Here is a 22,219-nt window from a genome sequence, read left to right as displayed (position 1 = left end):
GGAGAAATAGTTGTAAAAATGTATTTTGTAAACACTGAATTTGGACTCTCTTTTATGATGTATTTAAACATTTATCGCATAGATAACTTTTAAAGTTATTATTTTTATTTATTTTGCACAGATGCTGGAATATTTCAGAGTCCACAACTTTTGCAATGTAGCATAAAACTACAGAAGTGATTCCTAAAGTGGGCGGTATGCCCCCACCAGGGGTTAGAAAGATCCATGGAGACGGTGAAGGAAAAGGGAGCAGCAGGGAAGGCTTCAGTCAAAGCTGGTGTGCAAGAAAGAGAAAGAGAACCAGAAACCTTTAGGACCATGGTGTTAGATCATGTGGTGGTGGTGGTGGTGGGAGGGGAAGTGGCAACATAACGGAGTTTTCACATCTGGGCCCTGCTTAAACTGTGTGTGTTTTTCCAGGAATTGGCTGACAGGTTGGAGTTGCAATGCTGTTCCTGTTTTCTTTTGTCCAACAGGCTAAGAAAATCTTGGTGGGATAGAGACAATTTGAAGCTATGTGAACAAAGAAGGGTTGAGAGTAGTTCCTCACCAGGGAGAAGCTTCTTCCTTTACACTCAGTCACTCTGAGAGCAAAAACAGAGCAACCGGCCAACCGACCTTGTTTGTTTTAAGGCTCGCATGGGCAAGAGAGAGGAGCAAGCATGGGTCACTGATGCTGCTGTAGTCACACATGGAAGGTAAAGGGGGGAAAGGAGGCAATGTCAAGCTGGGTGTAGGCCAGGTAGATGCCAGTGACAGGCTGGGTGCTGCACAAACATTAGACCTAATATCAGGAAATAGCCCTTGAGTTGTTGCCCAAGAGGAAAGAGGGTGGTAGCCCAAAAAAGTTTGGGAGCACTAATTACAGAAATGAAATGTTGCTGTTCTTACAGTGAATTTTCAAACTGTTAGCATACCTTGGTCTTGGAGACAGACTCCATATTGCTAGCAAGGTCATCAATCTCCATTTTCAGCTCACTCTTTTCCTTCTCCAGCTTCTGCTTGACACGTTGTAGATTATCAATTTGTTCCGAAAGTTCAGCTGCACTGTCTGCGTGTTTCTTGCGCAGGGCAGCTGTTGTGGCTTCATGCTGAAGGGTGGCCTCTTCAAGGTCCCGACGCATTTTCTGGAATTCTGCCTCACGTTTCTTGTTCATCTCAATCTGGGCTGCTGTTGCCCCACCAGCCTCCTCCAAACGCTCACTAATCTCTTCAAGTTCCCTGGAGAGATCACCCCGTTGCTTCTCTGCTTTGGCCCGAGATGCTCGCTCAGCCTCAATCTCTTCCTCCAGCTCTTCAATACGGGCCTAGAGAAAAAGGAGCAACCACACATATTCAAAGCATCATCCCAGGATAATTTATTGTCCCAGGCAAAAGGGAGCCAATGTTGGATTGACTTGCCTGTAACTCCTTGATCTTCTTTTGCAGCTGGGATCCCAAGACCTGTTCATCTTCAATTTTGCTTTGGAGCTGGCTGATTTCAAAGTCTTTCCTATTTGCAACAAAACATGAAGTATTAATTTCCTAATCAAATGCTATAAACAATGTGTGGCATAAAGACCTCCTACTAGACCTCACATGAAATATTTTAATTACTTCTTAAGCTTTTCATCCATCTGCTGCTTGTCATTTTCCAAATCCATTAAGGATTCCTGGGACAGCTTCAGATCTCCTTCAAGTTTTCTCTTGGCTCTTTCAAGGTCCATACGAAGTTTCTTCTCTTGTTCCAGAGATCCTTCAAGCTGAAGAGAAAGCGGTATAAAGACCCTGTCATTACCAGGGACATCACTAGGTGCATGTAGGGAATGTGGGCCACACTAGGTGACACCCTAAGGTGAGGTGACACCACTGCTCCCAAAACATCTGCCTTTTAGCAGAAATTGGCTGTGGCATTTGCCTGCATCCCTTTCAACTGCTGAAGACATGGTGCGGATGGGGTGAAGCTCAGTGGGGGGGGGGGGGAGGAGAAGCCCCAAGTATTTTTTTAATTAATTTAAATTTGTTTTTAAAATTTTAACAAAAATATTAAGTTTTATTCTTTTTATTTCCTTTATAAAATTTCACTTTAACAACATGAAACAATGTACATGTATTGATAATGTAATTTAAAAGTATAACTTTATTTTTGCTATTTGTTTCTGTTCGTAACTATTGCCATTACATTCAGTGATAAACAGAATTTATGATTTATGAGTATACAGTAATTTCTACAAAAAAATATTACTAAGGATTCTGCATGGAGTGGTATGGGGTGGTCAATAGGGGTGACACCATAAGTTATCGCACTGGCTGACACCAACACTAGTGATGCCACTGACCATCATAACACTGCCTTCACCTCAGAGCTGTTTTTCCCCTGTTACCATGCTTACATCGTCCACTTGCTGCTCCAGCTTGGTTTTTGCTTTGGTCAGAGTATTCACTTTGTCCTCCTCTGCCTGCAGGTCATCCAAGGTCTGTTGGTGGGCCTCTTGGAGGGCTTTCTTCTCTTTAGTAAGTTTGGCAATGGTCTCATCCAAGACTGCCATCTCCTCAGTGAGGTTTTTCACCTGTTAAGAGGTGAAGGAAAGAACAATTAAACATGTTACCATGTTGGGCATTGTCAGTCCAACATTCTAACTGTCTGTGATAGCATCAGGCATATTTATGTTAGTACCTTGTTTTCTGTGGCATGCTTTTCCTTTTCAACTTTAGCTAGTGTTAGCTCAAGATCATCAATGTCTTTCTTCAGCTCTGAGCATTCATCCTCTAGTTTCCTCTTTTTGGCTGTCAACTCAGCATTCATTTCCTCTTCATCTTCTGCCCTTTCAGTCAGCTCCTTAATTTTAGCTTCTAGCTGGATTTTGGTTTTGATCAGCTGGTCACATCTCTCCTCAGCATCTGCCAAGCCATCAGATTCCTGAAAAGAAATGTCACATTTAAAAGGATTATCCCTAGAGTTGCTTGGTTTTTGTTTTTAAAAAATTAAGTGGTCTGTTTCGTTTCTAACACTGAAGAGCATTATTTTAGTAGCATTTTAAAAAATAACACCTGCTGTCTTTCCATGTTTTTTTAAATTCAAATTCCCTTCAGAAAATTCACTGCTTCAGTAGATGTTCTCACTGAGAGTATCTTTTGTAGTCATTTTCAATATAATTCATTGATTCTCATATTATTTTAAAAAATAAAGACATTTTTTCCACAAATTGTAGTAACATCTATACTCAATCTAAGCAAAGGTGGGTCTTTTTAGACCGCAATTTATGTAAGTAAGTTTACTGATGCTTTCCAGAATCAAGAAACCGGCATGGAAGATTTTCAAAGGTATCCCAGTTTTCTCTCCATAAGTATTTTGCATATACTTAATTACAACCACAATATTAGCTTCCTCATTCCTTTTTTTTTCTGTCTCTTGCATGATAGACACCTAAGCTGAATTTGTAAATAATATTCCTGACTACAGACAAAGAAGTTAATTTGAAAACAAAGAGATAAATATTAAAAGTAGACCTGTTATTCAGAATTTGAATGCAGTCTTCAAGAGTTTGTACTCACTTCCAGAATATATTTTATAAGGACATGCTAGGATTAATTTATTATATGTAGCTTTGGAAAACCTAAATAGACCAGGATATTCTCAGTACATTTTCCCTGTAATATTTAAATTCTTGAATTTCTAAACCTAAGCAAGATCATTTAGAAAATCAATAGAACAAAAAACACCAACAACAGAATGTCACCAATGCTGCTTACAGCCTGGACTTGGAGCTGCAAATCATTCTTCTCTTGCATCAGGGACACCATTTTTTCTTCAAGTTCCTTCCGTTTTGCCTCTGACTTTGCAAGATCTTCCTTTGTTTTTGCAAATTCTTCTTTCATAGTGGCCATCTCCTTCTCAGACTCAGCACTCTTCAGCAGAGGCTTTATCTTGAAGTACAGCTTCATCCATGGCCAATGTTTGACATTCATGAATGAACGGACATTATACTGGATAGTAAAGATGGCCTCTCTGTCAACAAAGTTAAGATATAGATAAAATTCCATACAGTACTCTAGTCAAGACTTGAATGCTCATGGCCAAGGGTCTTTGCAAAAACCAAAGGCACTGCAAAATTTACCAATAAACCTATAACCATAAAACAATAAACAGAAGCTGGGACAAAAACAAAACAAAAACAAGCAATCCCCCCACCCCCAAGAATAAAATAGAATAACTAAACATTAAAATCATGATGAAATTGGGTCACTAGTTTAAAACAATCTCTGGTGGCACTTTGCAGCAGCCAGAACAAAAAGAGGCACCCTAGTAAATCACAAAGAATAATCTTAATATATATTCAGAAGTATAGGTTTCATGAGAAGTTAGAAACACTTCAAACAGTTATTCAGAATCGTTTCAGTTCATTAAGAAAGGGATCCCTTCATTTATACTGATTCATTCTTCTTGCCTTTGTACTTAGAAAGAGGCAAAGCATTGTGGAAAAAGAGAGAAAGAGCATGCAGATTTCATGTACACCATATCTGGTGTGATAATTATCCCCATCTCTATAAACTGCTGTTAAACATATTCGTTGTGTATAATGAAAAGTTGTATAATTCCTGTCTATGGTGGTAACTTTGACCTAAGCTCTTTCTTTACTATATGTTTTAAGAGAATTTTGAAATCTGATTTATATGTGAAAAAATCCAAATTTTTAAAATTGTTTTTAATCGTTAATTTTTAAGTGATTGATCCAAATTAATGGAGCATCAGTGAGCAGAATTAACAACTTGTTCACAAAAGCAGTAAAGCTAAACACATAATAACAAGCCTGCTTTTCTAAATAAGCATAGGATGCGTCATACCTCCTTGCCAACATTTTCTGGTATTCTGTTCTTGCTAAGAAGCCACGACACATAGCCTGTGTACGTGTTATCAGGTGAGCCAGCTTGTCATCTCGCATCTCCTCTAGAAGGCCCAAAAGGCCAGCTTTGAAGAACACCTGGATAAATAAAATGTTACAGAATACTACACACAGCCTCTATATAATTTGAAAAGTTATTTGTATCAGAGATACTTCATACCTTGGTATGTCCAAATTTATATTGGGTGTGGTCAATATCAATGGACCCAAGAAGCTTCTCTGAAGCTTTCTTGCTATCAATGAACTGGCCCTCTGGAATTGCACTTGCATTTAAAACTTTGTATCTGTTGGAGAAAATAGATATATTTTTTTCCATGAAAGCCACTGTTCTATGAAGAACAATTTGTAATGGTTATTTGGCCTAGAAATCATATTAAGGCATAAATAATCATGTAAAATATCTAATCATCTCTGAAAACTGTCAGAACATATGGAGAAAGCAATATACTTAATTCTGAAGGAATATCTACTTAGTTTTTATCAAAAAGAATAATAGTACAATCCTACACATGTCTTCTCAGAACTAAGTCCACTGATTTCAGAGCTTTGGCCCTAATGAATGGGAGTAATCAGTATAGGATAGAAATCCAACTCTGTCTAATCCTCTAATAATTGGAGTCTATTTTAATTGTTTTAACTTTTAAAAAATATTACTTTTATACATAAAAAAATAAAATAAGTGCAACACGGAGTTCTTAGGGATGCCAAGCTAACCTCTGTTTGAAATCACCATAAATGATCCTACTGGGAAATCCCTTTCTGCAAATGCGGATGCCTTCCAATACACCATTGCACCTCAGCTGATGCAGAACAAGCTCATGTTCCATGGCACCTTAAGAAAACCAAAAAAATATATAGATATCACAATGTAGCTCTCAAAAACATCCAAGCAGAAATCAGTACCAAATGACATAATACAGAAAGCCAAACACTTGTCACACATATCTTTATACCACAAGCCCCTTACCTGGTGTTTTAGTTTCATTGGGAATAATGCAGCGTACAAAGTGTGGATGAGTGCTCCTCAGATTGCTCATCAGCTTGTTTAAATTCTCCTGTAGGACCAGAAAGTAAATGTTTTGTGCAACATGTGTTGTATGCAGAGGAGAACAATTCATGCAATCAGTTGGGAGGGGGACAGGAGATACAAGTCCTTCAGATATAAGAGGGATAAACATCAGCTTTCATATAATTTATTACACATTTCTAACATACACATCTAAAGTTTATTTCATGATTGGGCTGCAATTTGTATTTGCAGTGAATCAAGCTGCTATTCAGGTTTAACTGGAGCTTGTTTCCTTGAACATAGGAGAAAGTCTTTGATGAGAACATTGTACAGGTAGCTAATTATTTTATTTTGGGGTTGTATTGTTAGCTAATATATAATAAAGGGACACAGAAAAATATCAAATGGCATGTCAAATTTTTCTTCAGTACTGATTTTGGGGGAATATATTTTAAAGCCATGAATCCCAACCTTTTCTATGCCCTTCACCCCTAGGAAATGTTTGGTTAATGTTTACACCCCCTACACAAATGTTTACATTTGAAGATGAAGACGTCTAATTTCTATTTTTTAAAAAAACCACAAACTGAACCACATATAATACTGTGGGTGAACAAACTGAAGTTTAAAAAAATAAACGTTGACCTCAGTGCATAAAATGTCTGTCTAAAGTGAGCAATTAGATTCTAATTTATTCAGAAAAAATTGTAAAGTATTGTAAATTGTACTGTTCTTTCCTTTTGATTAAATAAACACTGAAAGTACTATGTATGCAGCACAAGCACATACAGTGGGCTCTTGTCATCTGCAGGTTTGTCATCCGCAGATCTGAGCATCTGCAGATGGCAATCCCCATTGTTCCCAATGGTGGTATATGCATGCGGCCATGCTAGCAGCCACATGCATGTCATGCTGCCATTGGGGACAATGGGACTTGAGGTCCTGCATTTTTTCTTATCTGGGGGTGGTGGTCCAGAACAACTCTCCCAGTGATATGAAGTGCTGACTGAACTATCACTTCAAAAGCCACATTGGGAGCTGCCTGAGCGATGAACACTTGACTCATTACTCAAGGACACAAACCTGTCTTTGTCACACCTCCTGAAATTACATGTCAGACCCCCTGGAGGTGTGGTACCCCAGGCTGAGAAATCCTGTTTTAGAGTTTTAGGTCAGTCAAAAATGTTTCATGCACATTGTTTATGTCTGAATTATGTGGAAATATGTTTAAAAAAAAAACAAGTCTGTGACAAAAAAAAGACTTTTAAAAAGGAATCTCCATTAATTTGCTCAAATGCAGAATCTTTCTTGGAATATTCAAACTAGCACTCTCAGAATATCTTTCTCAGAATGTAAATAATAAGAAATTGGGGGGGGGGGGGGAACAGACATTTTGTTCTCATGAGGTACTTTTTAACCATCAAAAGGAAAAGCGATTTTAGTGTTTTTGTACCCTGAAAAGAGCAGACACAGTCTGGAAGGAAGAGCCCTTCTTCTTTGCAGCTTTCTTGCTTCCGCCACCACCGCCACCACTCTCTGAAATTGATATTAATTTTTTTTATTCAGACTAGATGGATGTTTAAAAAGGAAACATCTCTTTCAACAGGTATTAGTCAAAGAATTGATTGTACAATCATTACCAGAATCTGCAGGGCGATCAGCAAACAGAAGAGCTAGAGTCTTCATGGATGATTTCTGATACAGCCCCACCACAGTATCATTCAGGGGGTCCTTGTTCTTCTCCAACCAGCCAGTGATGTTGTAGTCCACAGTGCCAGCATAGTGAACCAGGGCAAAGTGGGCCTCAGCCTTGCCTTTGGCAGGCTTTGGTTTCTGGAAGTTGTTGCTCTTGCCCAGATGTTGATCATAGAGCTTGTTCTTGAAAGAAGTGTCTGTTGCCTTGGGGAACATGCACTCTTCTTCCAGGATGGAGAAAATGCCCATGGGCTGGAAGGAACAACAGTAAAGATGAGATTAGTTAGAAGTCAGTGGCTTAAAAGTGCTGGATTTTGAACTAACTTGTCCATTGGTCATTGATTTATTTATTTTTTACAGTAAAGAAACTGAGTACAAACATTCACACAGTTTGCAGTTTACATCATACTCTGATTTATAAATCTAAATACATTCAAACATACATCTCATACATATAATTTGATTGTAGATAAAGCCTTGTTTCAGGAGAGTATATACCCTATTTCAATTTGTTCTTCAACATTCTGTCAGATGAAACAGGTCATCGTATGTGGTTTTGTCCTAATATTATTCTTTCCACATGGGGTATAGGAAAACATTCTGTGCCAATGCCCTACTGTACTAAGGTGAAGTATGATGGAAAAAATTGCACACACTGTCCAAGTACCCTTTCTCTGTTTTCCCTCTCTTTGCCACTGTTTCCTTTGTGTTTGTTTTTAGGCCGAATGACTTTTGGATTAGAGACCTGTTCATAGCACCTTGTACATAGATGGTACTATAAAAATAAAAAGAAGCTTCTAGGGAACTGTCACACAATGAAGTGTTACTAACTTGGCCTGATGCCTGGATCCCATTGAACAATTGACTTACAACTGAAGAATCAGTACATGCAGCTTGGCCATGAAACTTACTGGGTGGCCTTGGGCAAGTCACGTGTCTCAGACTCAGGAGAAGGCAATAGCAAACTTCCTCTGAACAAATCTTGCCAAGAAAACCCTGTGATAGAGTTGCCATAAGTCGGAAATGACTTGAAGGCACACAACGACAACAACAACAAAGGCAGAAGTATAGGAATGAGGTCTGTAGATTTTATCTAAATTGCCAAGGGCATGATCTAGTCAGCTGCCACATTCAATTCCCTTCATTGTGTACAAGGTTCCTTTCCCTAGAGTTTTATGCCAAGCTCTCTTGGCAGCTTTCCTACAAACAGAGCTGCATTTATGGGAAACTTACACATACTAAATGGTGAATCTCTGACAATCTTCCATGCAACTTCAAGCAGCTTAAAACATTTCAGAGCATATCAAGTACCTTCTCGATGAGTTCAATGCAGGCAGCCAAGTCCATTCCGAAGTCAATGAACTCCCATTCAATCCCTTCTTTCTTGTACTCCTCTTGCTCCAGCACAAACATGTGGTGGTTGAAAAACTGTTGCAGTTTCTCATTGGTAAAGTTGATGCAGAGCTGCTCCAAGCTGTTGTACTATGGAAAAAGAAGACACATTTTTAGTAATGATCACAATTGTTCACCCAAAGTTACTATCTCAATGTCCTAAAAGGTGCTTTTCACAAGATGTCTGTAAGCAATTGCTCACAATAAATGGATTTTTTGGAGTCTGATACGTAAAATTCATGTCACCTTTGTATGATTATGATTCAGTCTAGTACTTCATAAGATCCAGTTTCTGCATCAAGCTGAGTCTTCGCATCCAGAATGGACATTCTCAGATTAGGTTTTTATTCTGCTGTTATCAAGCATTGTTAATTGAATTTTACAGAGACTCCAAATTGTTTTCCATTTGTAACTCTCTCATCTATCTCTCCCCCCACAAAAAACAAACAAACAAACCCTCAAATGAAGATAGAAAATCCATTATGGATGCAATTACTTCTGACTGGTAGCACTAAAAGCCCTCCAGAAATGTATTCTGTGTGTTTCCCCATTAATGTGATCCATATCAATATTTGTTTAAGGCAGCATATGAATGATTCTTTTCTTAAAGATGAATATCTTTAAGAACCATATGAATATTCTTTTGTTAAAGATGAATATCTTTAAGAACCATATGAATATTCTTTTCTTAAAGATTGATATCAGCCTTAAAGAAAGATTTGTAAATTTCAGGTTCAAATTTTGAGGAGATAATTGAGTTAAAACTATATGATCCCCATGTCCACTTATGCTAACTTTATATTATGTCAGGGATAGTTCTCCCAACAGTGGTACAGTTCTCTGATTTAGTACAAACAAAACACAAAACTGCTTTTCCTCTAACTTTACATATTTGTTTTTCTTGTTTTCTTACATCAAAAATTTCAAAGCCAGCAATGTCCAGCACACCAATGAAGTATTGTCTGGATTGCTTGGTATCCAGTTGCTGGTTAATACGAAAGACCATCCACAAGAACATCTTCTCATAAACAGCTTTTGCAAGAGCACCGACATTATTGTACACCTACAGAGATAAGACAATGTTGGGGGTTACCATTTATAGCGGGAAAATATGATAAGAGAGAGCATTGGTGCAATAATTAGTGACTCATGTCTCTTTGGACAGAGATTCACATGGCTATACAAACCATGTGTTTTTCTGAATGTAAGATTACCTGCTGGACAGTTTGACCTTTGGTGACATACTCATTGCCAACCTTGACTCGGGGGTAGCACAGAGCTTTCAGCAGATCTGCAGAATTGAGGTTCATGAGGTAGGCTGCCTTGTCTGCAACTGAACACAGATAGGAGAGAAAGATACTCTCAGTACAGGGATGCTAATTAGAGCCAGTGTTAGCAATGTCACTATAGTCAATCTAGGGGAATCACTGCTAAGATTTACCTCAAAAAAATTAACAGAGCATTCCCAAGTGGGGGTGACACAACATCCCCAAAACAGGATAATAGGCTCTAGTGTTGTTCTACAAATATCTGTGGGAGGCCTTACACAAGAATTCATTCAGTGCAAATAGGAAAGTTCTGCAACTGTTCTTGTGCTTCCATGTATATAGATGTTTGTACAAAATTGTGTGAAAGAAGAAATAGAAAAACTTATTTGGATATAATATCACTTTTGTACAATAAACTAGCAAAAATGAATGGAAGATAAGTTCAACTTGTGGAAGGACACCTTTGGTTCTAACACCAGAACCATCCCTTTTCTTATTTAATATGCTTTGTTACAAATCAACAGCAGCAATTTAGCAAATATAAAAGCAACTGTCAGTCAAAACAATAAACTGTTAAAGTACAGTTGCTCCTTACAGCATAAGGCATGTCTGGCATACATCTTTTCAACTAAATGTTCTCATTTCTTTTGCAAAAATGTAATACAAATTCCCACAGAACAAGACATTTGTCTCTGGAATTTCTAGGAAGCCTGCAGCAAGTTTTTCCAATACCTTCAGTGCCATCTGGCTCAGCCTGCTCCTCACGCTGCTTCTGCTTGAACTTCATGTTCCCGTAGTGCATTACAGCTCCTGTCAGTTTGTAAATGGCAGTCTTTTCTTCAGCATTGAAGCCCAAGATGTCAATGGCTTCCTATCAATTGAAGCAGTGGTAAATATTTGATCCTTTACTGAGCAAAACCTACTCCTTTAAATCCACTGGCTCACTGGGAGCCAGAAAATTTGGGGAGCCATTACACCAATTAGCAGTTTGTAATTCCCTCCCAACAAGTGAATAGGTTTCCCTTTGGAACAACATGACATCGGGATGCAGCGTTATTTGAGTGGAACTACAGGGAAGAAGTGGTAATCTGGAAACAAACTACATGATGATGTATTATCATTCTAGAGGCAGCACTAGGTGAAAAACCACATACGGACACATACATCTTCCTCTGAGACCCATCATTTTACCCATATGCAGTCAGACATACTTCTCCTTGTTGAAGGAAATGACAAGCAAATGATAGGAGTGCTGCAAGACTACATTTAAAAGAAAATTTGGGAGGGGACAAATAACTGAATCCACTGTTACCCCCAGGCAACATCCCATCCCTGAACATTCTTATAGCATCTACCTTCACAGTATTGGCAAGAGAGTTATCTCTATAATCTCACTCCCCATTTCTTCTGAAAGAATTAGGCAAAAAACTAGTGCTAGTTGTAATCGATTTAATACTCCAGAGGGGTCAAATCCTACAAGTTACTTACATCAGTTGCCATCAGCTCTTCCTGATCATTAATACTGGCAACGGTGATCTCCCCCTGACTGACAAAGTGATAGTCATAGGGGTTGGTGGTAATCAAGAGCATCTCTGAATAAAGAGAAACACAAGCATAGATTAGTCCCATCTACTGTGCAATGAAGACATCAGCAAACGATCCCACCCATAAAAAGAAATGGGGTTCGTCTTACCAATCAGTTCTGGCTTCTTGTTGGACATGATCTGATAAAAGATGTGGTAGCTCCTTTCAGCTTTCAGCTGGAAAGTAACTCTGGATTTCTCCAACAGATCTGCAAAATAAATTGAGTATAATTAGCCAAGCAAGGGAGAAGGAAGGAAGGAAGGAAGGAAGGAAGGAAGGAAGGAAGGAAGGAAGGAAATTGGGACGATATATCTTTCCGCCAATTTTCTTACATGTCTCAATGTCAGCAGAAGCCAGTTTGCCTGTAGCACCAAAATGGATTCTGATGAATTTACCCTGTTCAGGGAGAAGGGCACTTAATTAGTACAAAACATTTAAACCAGAATTTCATTTATTTCAATGACTTGGCCAGGCCATTTTTAAACTACAGTATATTTGTGATGGGATAATAACTGCCAACTGCCGCTAGAAAAAACACTATGAAAGGAAAACCAAGAGGCCCTTAGCAACACTATCCCAATAGTAGGCCAAAGCATTCTTGGTTATTCCTTTCTGTGGTGTTTCAAATACCAGTAGCTTCTATTTTGTAGCTATAATATCACATTCTACAGAATTTAAGAAGTAGTTAAAATGTTTTCAGCTTACTGTTGTACATATGCAAAGATTTTAAAAAGGCAATAACACATTTAAGATAGCTATTTTAGTACTATTTATAAAAACATGGTAAGATCACCTAAATAAATATAAATGACTTTTAGGAACAAGACGTTTGTTCAGAAGGCTGATTGTCTAAGAGGATATATCAGTGCAGAACAAACTTGATAGAAAAGCTCAACACCTGGTTTATGCATGTGTTTTTTGTTTCATGGGACAAACTGAAAGTAAGTAATTTTAGCTGCACAATATATAACAACATCAACAGGTTGTTTTAAAATCAAGTAGCTGGCTATTTTCTAAAATGTTATCTTCTATATTAATTTCACTCAATGTGGTTGCTTAACAAGCATGTCTACTTTAGGTTTAACACTGCCCATTTATTGTTGGATGGGGAACTTTCCTTTGCTATGCCATGTTACTGAAAGGGAATGTGGCCCCTGACCCAAAAAAAGGGGTCCCTCAAGCTTGTAGAAAAGCCACAAGTATTGTGTGTGGTCATCAGTGGTTGAAACAATCAGCTGGCTGTTCTTCATCTCAGCCACTAGCTGTGTCCTTGGGAATCACCTCCTGGCCCTTTTGACTAGCATAGGAGTATATAACAATATTTTATGGGTCTCACTTCTCTCCCTTCCTATCTGGTACTGGAAGGGTCAGGTCCATGCTATCCATGTCTCCACCAATAACATGAGCTTTGTCTTGACTGCACTGTTTCAGTTGATAGAAAGAATATTCCAAAAATGGTTGGAAAATGGGTTTCTCAGTGTTGGGAAAACCTGGTGAAGACCATCCCAGAGAATCTTTGCAATTTGAAATCTATTTTGTGTGAAAAATGCATTTTAAAAATGTTTTGCAGGTGCAGAAAACCATATTTTCTGTGCAGGAAATATGTTTTCTGTGCAAAAAAAAAAAAAAAAAAAAACCCACAAAAAAGCCATGCACAGAGACAGTTATGCAATGTGACCCTCTTCCAACATCTCTCATTCCTAGTCAGAGTGGAACAACTATGTTCACTGAAAGTATTATGGGAATACCAGTCCATCTGGATCTTGTCATAAAGCCTATGCTCTTCAAATCTATGCTCTTCAAGATGTTGATGAACCACTTCCATGACCCATCTGAAGCAGCAGATCAACAGCATTTGGGAAACCACTGATATGGGCTAGTTTCAGTTTACTTTGGTTTTAGGAAAGTTATAGCAAAGTGACAGCCTTCAGAGGAATTTGCATCCCACTTTTTACAGATGCAGTGACTGAAGCTGCCTGATGGGTATGAGAATTAATTTTTTTCAAGGTGAAAAGATAGCTGGCAGACAGGCACCAAGTGAGGTTACACAAGAAAGGCTAGGTGACAATGGTGTGCTTTACAGTAATTAGCCCCTCTGTTTTACAATCTCCTGTGGGTCAACAACCACAGCATCCCCCTTTCAGCATAAAGATTTGTAACCAACAGTCTGATTAATATCAGCCATATAGCCACCACCAGGGGTATGCCAAAGAATGCCTTGAAATGTTGAATTAGCTCTGATGAAAGCCCAGCTGCAGCCATGGTTTGTTCATCTTCGAGAGAACAAGCTTACCATAATATACAGTGGGCTCTTTGCATCCACTGGGGTTTGGTTCAGAGAAAGAGAAAGAGAGATGGGGAAAAGCAGAGGATCTCAAGCCTATGTTAGTCAAAGGGCAGTGATATATGTGCCCATGACTCAGCCCACACAGGGGCGCATGCTGCTATTGACTAATATGGGGGTGGGAATATCCATGGGAACTGTAATCCATAGAAGGCTAGCCCATTGCTGAAGTGGGCTCATTGTATTAGGCAAAGTTGATCATCAGCATAATACTGTATGTCCTTAGGGCATGTAAGGGATGCCTAATAGAAAAGGTAAAGGTAGTCCCTTGACATGAATGTCTAGCCATAACCAACTGTAGACGGTGGTGCTCATCTCCGTTACTAAGCCGAAGAACCCTGGTGACATAGTGGTTAAATGCCTGTCCTGCAGCCTACTTTTCCTAGCATTATTGTGGTTTCTAATGAGTCATGCCTTCTCTTCTTCTTCTTCATTCTTCTAAAGAATGATAAACACAATATCTGAGCACACAATCTCCACGAAATGAAGAAACTCTTGTAGGGTGTAAATGTTATATGAGTAAAAATAATCTCAAAACCTGCAGATCTTAACAACTGCTAGAGATGATTGCTAGAGTTTGTGACATGTGATCTTCCTCAAATGAATAAATTGCTCCTGCATGTATAGATTCTTGTGGGCATGCTGTTTGTCACAAGACCAAAGAAACCAGCAGCTGTTGGCCATGGGACCTGCTAGGAGCCCCTTGTGGGCTGTGACCTTTGTATGAAGAATCTGACTGTGGGCATTGCAACTCTCATTACTGAGGGTGATGGAAGCATGCAGAGGTCCAAGTAAATCTCAACCTTTCCCATCACAGGAGGGAAAAATGCAGTCCCATCAATTTGATCTGTATTTCTCATCTGGTAACTATAGGACATGGGGCCGGGGGGGAGGCTTCCCCAGGTAGGGGAAATTGCTAGTATCCATCTAATAGATGAAGAAGTAGAGGAGGGATGAAGCTATTGATCTTAGCAAAATTTACTTTTTACAATATTAAATGGCACGGTACAAAGGTGATACAAAAGTAATGATGACAGACTCTTCAACACATTTCTGAAATTCAAAACTTACGAAGCGGGAGGAGTTGTCATTCCTCACAGTCTTGGCATTTCCAAAAGCCTCCAACAATGGGTTGGCACTGATGATTTGATCCTCAAGGGTGCCCTGCAAAATTGTTGTTGCTAAGTTATTTGTTTGACACTAACAACCATTAACAAAAAGGTGTAAGCTGGAGTCCCATACTGGGGGAATGGCAAGATGTAAGCAAACAACCAAATACTACTCCCAGTCTGCAGCTTACCTTTAGCTTGCCCGTTTGCTGTGGTTCATCCTTCTTCTTATCAGTAGCTGCAGCAATTGTTGCAAAGTACTGAATGACACGCTTCGTGTTCACAGTCTTTCCAGCACCAGATTCTCCACTGTCAACACAGATAGAAAGTGTGCATGGTCAGCCAGTGTACTTCATACCACGGTTTATTCTGACTAGAAGTGAATTTGTTTGGTGTATGCTTACGTGATCAGGATTGACTGATTCTCACGATCTAGAAAAGCAAAGAGACAAAAATAGAACTCGAATGGAAACAAACATGCTAAAATACACCAGGAGGAGACACCAATAGTCTTAAATTATCTTGGATCTGGACTGCCCTTTTCTAATTTCCCCACTATAAAGTTTCACGTGGGCACATGGTGAAATGAATGCATATCTTTAAAAAATAGGGTGGCTAGGAAAGGGGAATATCCTGAACCTGTAATAGCGAGTAATTAGGATTTAAGATCTAATACAGTTGAATGAGACACCAATAGTCTTAAATTATTTCCAATCTGGATCAAGCCTTTCTAATTTTCCAATTATAAAATTTCACTTGGGCAGCTGCTGAAATTAAAGCATATCTTTAAAAGACAGGGTGACTAGGAAAAGAGTACAAGTACAAAAGAATATGAAAATCAAAGATATTTACATAAATATAAATTATCATACTGCAGTTGATTTAATAAGTCTATTCTATTTGCAACTAACAATTAAATTTGGGTCTGTGTCTTTTGTGAGATCCAAACCACACTATAGAAATAATCCAGTTTGAGACTGCTTTAACTGCCCTGGCTCTGTGCTAGGGAATCCTGGGAACTGTATTGTGGCACCAGAGCTCTCAGACAGAAGCCTAAAGGTCTCCCAAAACTACAGTTCCCAGAATTCCCTAGTTAAAGCAGTCTCAGACTAGATTATTTCTGTAGTGTGTTTTGGACCATGGTAATTCATGATTCTTTTCTTTTAAATTTAATGACTGTAGCATATACATTTTCTGCTAACAACTGTGTGTAATACATTAGGGAAAGGATATTAACTTAGGGTGCATCAATACTGTAAAATAATGCAGTTTGACACCGCTTTTAAATGTTCCATTCTAAGGAGTGCTTGGATGTGTATTTTTACAAGATCTTTAGCCTTCTCTGACAAAGAGTGCTAGTGTCTCACAAAACTACAGATCTCAGGTTTCTGTAGGATGGAGCCACAGCAATTAAAGTGGTGTCAGACTACATTATTTCTACAATGTGGATGTACCCTTAGTCTAAGAAACTGCCACTCTGTACTCACTCTATTGTAGGCTGACTGACTTACCAGTTAACATGAACTGATACGCATTGTCAGAGATGGAGAAGATGTGGGGAGGAGCCTCTTGACGCTTCTTGCCCCTGTATGCATTTACCACCTCTGGGTTGTACACTGGCAGCCACTTGTAGGGATTGACAGTGACACAGAAGAGCCCAGAGTAGGTCTGTAAAGAAAAGATAACTAGCAAACTCAATGATTTGTGAAATGATTATTGTATATTATAAAGCCAATTATAAACATCACAGCCAGTGCAATGTAGTGGTTTGAGGGTTGGACTAGGACACTGGGAGACTAGGGTTTGAATACCCACTCAGCCACAGAAACCCCTGGGTGACCTTGGGCAAATCACGTTCTCTCAGTCTCAGAGAAAGGTAAAGGCAACCAAGAAAATCCTGTGATAGGGTCGCGTTAAGGTCGGCTTAAGTCAGAAACAACTTGAGGGCACACAACAATAGCAAACATCAGCTCATGCTTACATAGATCATCCAGGCTGCATAACGCTCTTTGAGGTTATACAGGACAGCTGGTTCATGGAGGTGGGTCATCATGGCCATGTCCTCAATTTTATCAAATTTGGGAGGGTTCATAGGAAAGATTTGGTCATCCTTTACGGTCACAGTCTGCAAGGAAACAAGAAACCAAAAGCCTGAAGAAGAAGAAAGATATGCTATCATTTCCCCCACTTAGGTTGGTGTTTCTTTACTCACGTCTCCACCTTCTTTCTTGACTGTGACCTTCCCTGCCTCCTTGCTCTGGACTACGCCTTTTGCAAAGGAGATCTTAGGATCCACCACAAAGACTGATGTCTTGGCATCAAAGGGCTTGTTCTGAGCTTCAATTCTCTCCTTTTCTGACTTACGGAGAAAGGGGGCCGCTGGCCCAAAGGCTGCCATCTCAGAGTCTGAAGACATGGCTGCAGCTTAGCAGAAAACACTGCTGTAGCGAAAAACAACTCATATGAAGATCATAACTTTATATGGCCAATGTATACAATCTCTGTTCATCTTCATTATATTGTTTGAACCTGTTCTTTTCTTGCTAACACCTAGGACTTTATTAAACTGCCTCCAGTACCCAACTTATCTCTTCCGAATTTGGCTCAGATTTGGACATCACACTGATTTTATCGCATGGACTTTCCCCTCAAAACGGCTTCCCAGTGCCTCCAGTGTTGAATTCATAAGTCACTTCGGCAGCTGTTTTTTCCAAAACAGAAATGACTTACGGTGCCAGAATTCAACACTGGAGGCCACGGGAAACCGTTTTGAGGGGAAAGTCCATGAGATAAAATCAGCGTAACTTCCTAATTTGGCTCAAATTCAGAAGAGGTAAGTCGGGCACCAGAGGCAGTGTGATGAATTCCTAACACTACTACTACCAGCAATGTTCATGGTTCAGTGAAATAAGAACATATATGAAGTTCCCCTACTCATACAAAGAAATTTACGTTTTTCTAGATTAGCCCCTCTATTTATACAAATGTGGCTGACAACACCTGCAAGAGATCCGCAACACAGTTTGGAAAGCATTGCATGCACTTTAGCTTCATAGAACTTAATTACAAATTGTGATAGCAGACTGGGGTGGTATCTATCAACAAAGTTGGTTTAAAAATGGGGTCACTGAGAAACATGCAGAACAGAACTATATTTCTCTATCATGGATTATTTTAAATATCAAGGATGCAATCCCCACCCCATCCCACCACTCAATTCAGACTGAACATGCTAAGTAGTTGTTGCATGCTGAGCATCAGTCAGTAATGAAACACAGACAGGGTTGAGTGTAATCCCCTGCTGGAAACAAATGGGTGAAATCTGGAACAGCAATCCTCCTGTTAGGAAAAAGGATGTACTGTAACATTTGTTCCACTTCTAATAGTGAATACAAGTTGAATGTCAAACAGGATTGGAATAAACACAAGACAACTAAAAATCAATAGGAAGAGAACAACAGTGTTGCATCCACACTGCAGAAATAATCTGCTACTACTACTTTACTACTTTAACTGCCATGGCTCAGTGCTATGTAATTCTGGGAACTGTAGTTTGTTGTGGCATCAGAACAAAGTAATGTCAATCCGGATTATTTTGGCAGTGCAGATACAGCCTAAGTGCCTTTAGCTTTTTATGGTTTATGTCCTATATATTTTGAAGCTCAGTCTATAAAATAAAAGCAAACATTTTTATAATACCACTCATAGGCTTCTTAGGGAGCAAATGCAATGGTTGCCTTATGGTGACCCCATGAAAATCATCAGATTTCCTTTGGCAACGAATTCTCAGAAGTGGTTTGCCATTTCCTTCCTTTGAATTATAGCCTGTAGTACCTGAGATTTAATCCCTCATCCAAATACTAACCAGGCCTGACTTTGCTTAGCTTCCAAGATCAGGCAGGATGTGGTGCCTCCAGAGTATTTTGGCTCTAAATGCCATGTATGTTGATATAGATATTATATATACAGTTTTGTTGAAATAATATATAATTCTTCAAGACACATTCTTATAAGGAAATAAGTGCAGGCAGTTTGTACTCTTTGGTCTGTTAACTTGTTCAATTTCTAGAAAACTGTAGTTTAAAGGGGCTTTTCATGTGCATCCTATTTTTATTTTATTTATTTTTTTGGCCCACTGATATGCAGCCATCTACAGCATGGTTCCAAAAATGTTTTCTAAGAAACACCCTTCACTCTTTTGATGGTTCTTAATCTGTACTCTACAAGTTTAAGACACTCTGTGGAGTATCATTACTTCTTCTTTTGCTCACTTTATAGTAAATCAAGAGTTGGCTTTATTTTGACAGGGACTAACAAGCTGGATAATTGCTTTCTACTTAATAAATATCTTTGGCTTCCCTTCCACTAGTCAAGGAGCTTTGCCCCTCTGCCAGTTAAAAAGCAGTTGGACTGCACTATGTAAAACTCTGGATTAAAAAGGAATCAGTGAGGATCATCCCATCTCATGGTAGAGAAGTGTCAAAGACAATAATGAGAGTCTTCAGGATCGAGATAACTTTTTGCCCTAGTAGTTCCCACTTTAATCTGTTCAATGAAGCTGTCACTGAACACATTTTCTTAATGATTACATCATATATTTTTAATTTTTAGAATATGAATTTAAATGTTGGCAAACCAGTCTTTGAAGTTTGTGTCTAATAAAAATGTCTCATCTCCTTTGGTTCTCCTGTCTCCAGCTCTGTTTCTCTCTATTTCCTCATCAGTTGCCATAGAAACACTGAAAGTTATTCTCCTCCTCACCTTCCAAAATGCTAAGCGATATTTTCTGATGGAAGGGACTCTATGCAAAGATACATTCAGCTGTTCCTTTCTATTAGGTTATGTTACATTGAAACTGAATATACAGTCAGCCCTCCATATCCATGGATTTTTTATCCACAGATTCAAGCATCTACAGAAAACCCCCAACCAAATCTTGATTTTGCTATTTTATATAAGGAACACCATTTTACTATGCCATTGTATTTAATGGGACTTGAGCATTCACGGATTTTGGTATCAATGGTGATCCTGGAACCAAACCCCAGCAGATATCAAGGACCCACTGTGGGCAAAATAAAACAGCTCTCCTGCAAACTAACAGACTTGGTCAGTTTGTCAAGATCTGTCTGTGCTATACAATCAAAATGAGGGAAGACCCTACTGAAATTTCAGCCACCATTTCTAAATAAATAAATGGAAAAATCAAACACTATGCAATTACTGATTCCAAATGCATTCTCAAAGAGATTCCATCAGGGATATTAACAAAGAAATTGAAAAGACCTTGGATTCCAACTGTTTGTTCACTGTGAACATTTTCCAGTAAGACCTTGCAGTATAGAAAATGTCATAGACAACAGTTGAAAGCTAGACATCCTGGCATGTACTTACTAGAGGGGAGGAGCATTTGATAACAAAGCGCCATGCAATATAGACACCATGCAGTTGAGACGGAATACAATTGCCACTCAACGTTTCATGCAGAACACAAATCACAAGAGGTATAAGAACTGCACACTCAGCTCAGATCCAAAAATAAGTTCTCTTTGATTCACCCTTTCCCCAAGAGTGGGTAAAATCATAGTCTTACCTCCTGATGTACAGAATGGGAAGTGAGGAGTGTCACCGTGGACCAATACTGCAAAATAAAAAGAGTGACTCTTGTGGCCGAATGTTGTTGTTTTTTAGTTTCCAATCACAAATTACTGGCTGGAATCAAAGGGGCACATTTGAAATCTCTGCTGACAGAATCAATCTTCCCACATTAATGGCCAAGGCTGATGGAATGAGATGGCATGTGTGGAATTCAGGGATGCTCCTTCCATTCATGTCCCCCACAATCCCACTGGGACTTACCTATTAACTGTCTTTGGAAGGACAAGGCAGATTGGTCCTAGACCCACCTTTTATACTGTCGGATGAGCACAAGTACCAACCCCTGTCCCTGTCCTCCCCCCCCCCCCCCAACAGGCCATTCTTCACTCCAGGCATTTTTGGCTAACCTTTCCCTGTAAAGCATTGTTTGGCAAACTTGACTAAAGACATAATTGTCATTTGACATGACTGGATATAATTAGAAATATTTGATGTCCTTTGGACTATGTGAGTAAATGCCCTATAAATAATTTCACAAGGGACTTAAAGAAGAGAATCTGGACTATTCAAGAAACCCAGAGCATGATACAAGGGCTTCTTTGAGTTCTATTGCTGGTGTTGTCATTGCTGAATGACCTCCTCAACACTTAATTTTTAAAGCACCATTCTGTTTGAGGATGGTGAGGTAGAGAAGAAAAGGGGATGAACAATATTTCACATCCATTGTGAAGTGCCTGTGGTAAAACATTTGAAGAATTTATACTCAGCCACAATCAAAATCAAACATCCCATTGTTATTCTAAGAAGTTTTTGAATAGTCTCTCTAAAACCTTGGCAAAGGTAAGAGATGCCATTTAAAGCTCGAATGTGGCTATTTTGATCTATAGCAGCTTACAGATACTGGCTGGATTCCTGTTGGTTTTTTATGCATGCACAAATTCCTCTATAGAAACTGTTGGACATCTTTGTCCAATGCAGGGTGCCTGCATTTGGTTCGAAGTTGCAGAAATGGAACTGTAGATGGATTGCTGTTGTGCTTGCAGGTGAGCAGCATTACATACAGCATAAGGCTTACATAGCATGCTCAGTGCATAACGGGATGCAGATATGTATTCTATACAACACTGATATATTATCTCAGTTGTAAATGTCAAAGCCATCATATCAATATACACTTAAGCAGATTATTGCACACATTTTTCTCCCATGCTGGGCATGGGCTTGGTATGGGCATAAACTGCTTAAGAATGGATTTTATTGCCCACTTCCGTGCCCAGCTTGGAGGCATCCCGATCTGGACTTCTCGTGGACTTCACAAGGAATGGGAAAGTCCCATT

At 39.1% G+C, this 22,219-nt stretch overlaps 1 protein-coding gene across 1 annotated transcript in view; it reads right to left on the bottom strand.

The window, feature by feature from the left end:
• LOC149322104 (uncharacterized) overlaps window positions 1–20,925 on the bottom strand; it is a 107,869-nt gene extending 86,944 nt beyond the window's left edge. Inside the window, exons 1-26 of the mRNA XM_089523362.1 lie at window positions 20,878–20,925; window positions 17,497–17,725; window positions 17,266–17,409; window positions 16,796–16,952; window positions 15,689–15,716; window positions 15,476–15,593; window positions 15,247–15,339; window positions 12,164–12,227; window positions 11,941–12,039; window positions 11,736–11,839; window positions 10,980–11,118; window positions 10,194–10,312; window positions 9,893–10,042; window positions 8,899–9,069; window positions 7,533–7,839; window positions 7,346–7,428; window positions 5,851–5,938; window positions 5,598–5,715; window positions 5,044–5,167; window positions 4,825–4,961; window positions 3,733–3,988; window positions 2,657–2,899; window positions 2,373–2,549; window positions 1,597–1,742; window positions 1,402–1,492; window positions 918–1,307 (exon numbers count right to left, since the gene is read on the bottom strand). Coding sequence (XP_089379488.1) covers window positions 918–1,307; window positions 1,402–1,492; window positions 1,597–1,742; window positions 2,373–2,549; window positions 2,657–2,899; window positions 3,733–3,988; window positions 4,825–4,961; window positions 5,044–5,167; window positions 5,598–5,715; window positions 5,851–5,938; window positions 7,346–7,428; window positions 7,533–7,839; window positions 8,899–9,069; window positions 9,893–10,042; window positions 10,194–10,312; window positions 10,980–11,118; window positions 11,736–11,839; window positions 11,941–12,039; window positions 12,164–12,227; window positions 15,247–15,339; window positions 15,476–15,593; window positions 15,689–15,716; window positions 16,796–16,952; window positions 17,266–17,409; window positions 17,497–17,700 — 3,750 coding nt within the window. The 5' untranslated portion in view covers window positions 17,701–17,725; window positions 20,878–20,925. The remainder of the gene's footprint in view (window positions 1–917; window positions 1,308–1,401; window positions 1,493–1,596; window positions 1,743–2,372; window positions 2,550–2,656; window positions 2,900–3,732; window positions 3,989–4,824; window positions 4,962–5,043; window positions 5,168–5,597; window positions 5,716–5,850; window positions 5,939–7,345; window positions 7,429–7,532; window positions 7,840–8,898; window positions 9,070–9,892; window positions 10,043–10,193; window positions 10,313–10,979; window positions 11,119–11,735; window positions 11,840–11,940; window positions 12,040–12,163; window positions 12,228–15,246; window positions 15,340–15,475; window positions 15,594–15,688; window positions 15,717–16,795; window positions 16,953–17,265; window positions 17,410–17,496; window positions 17,726–20,877) is intronic.
• Window positions 20,926–22,219: the final 1,294 nt, after the last annotated feature.

This window comes from Sceloporus occidentalis, unplaced genomic scaffold, assembly GCF_023333645.1.
Source record: "Sceloporus occidentalis isolate IW3139 unplaced genomic scaffold, rSceOcc1.0.p SCAF_1, whole genome shotgun sequence".
NCBI classification, from domain to species: Eukaryota; Metazoa; Chordata; class Lepidosauria; order Squamata; family Phrynosomatidae; genus Sceloporus; species Sceloporus occidentalis.
This window is presented reverse-complemented; position numbering and strand designations above follow the sequence as displayed.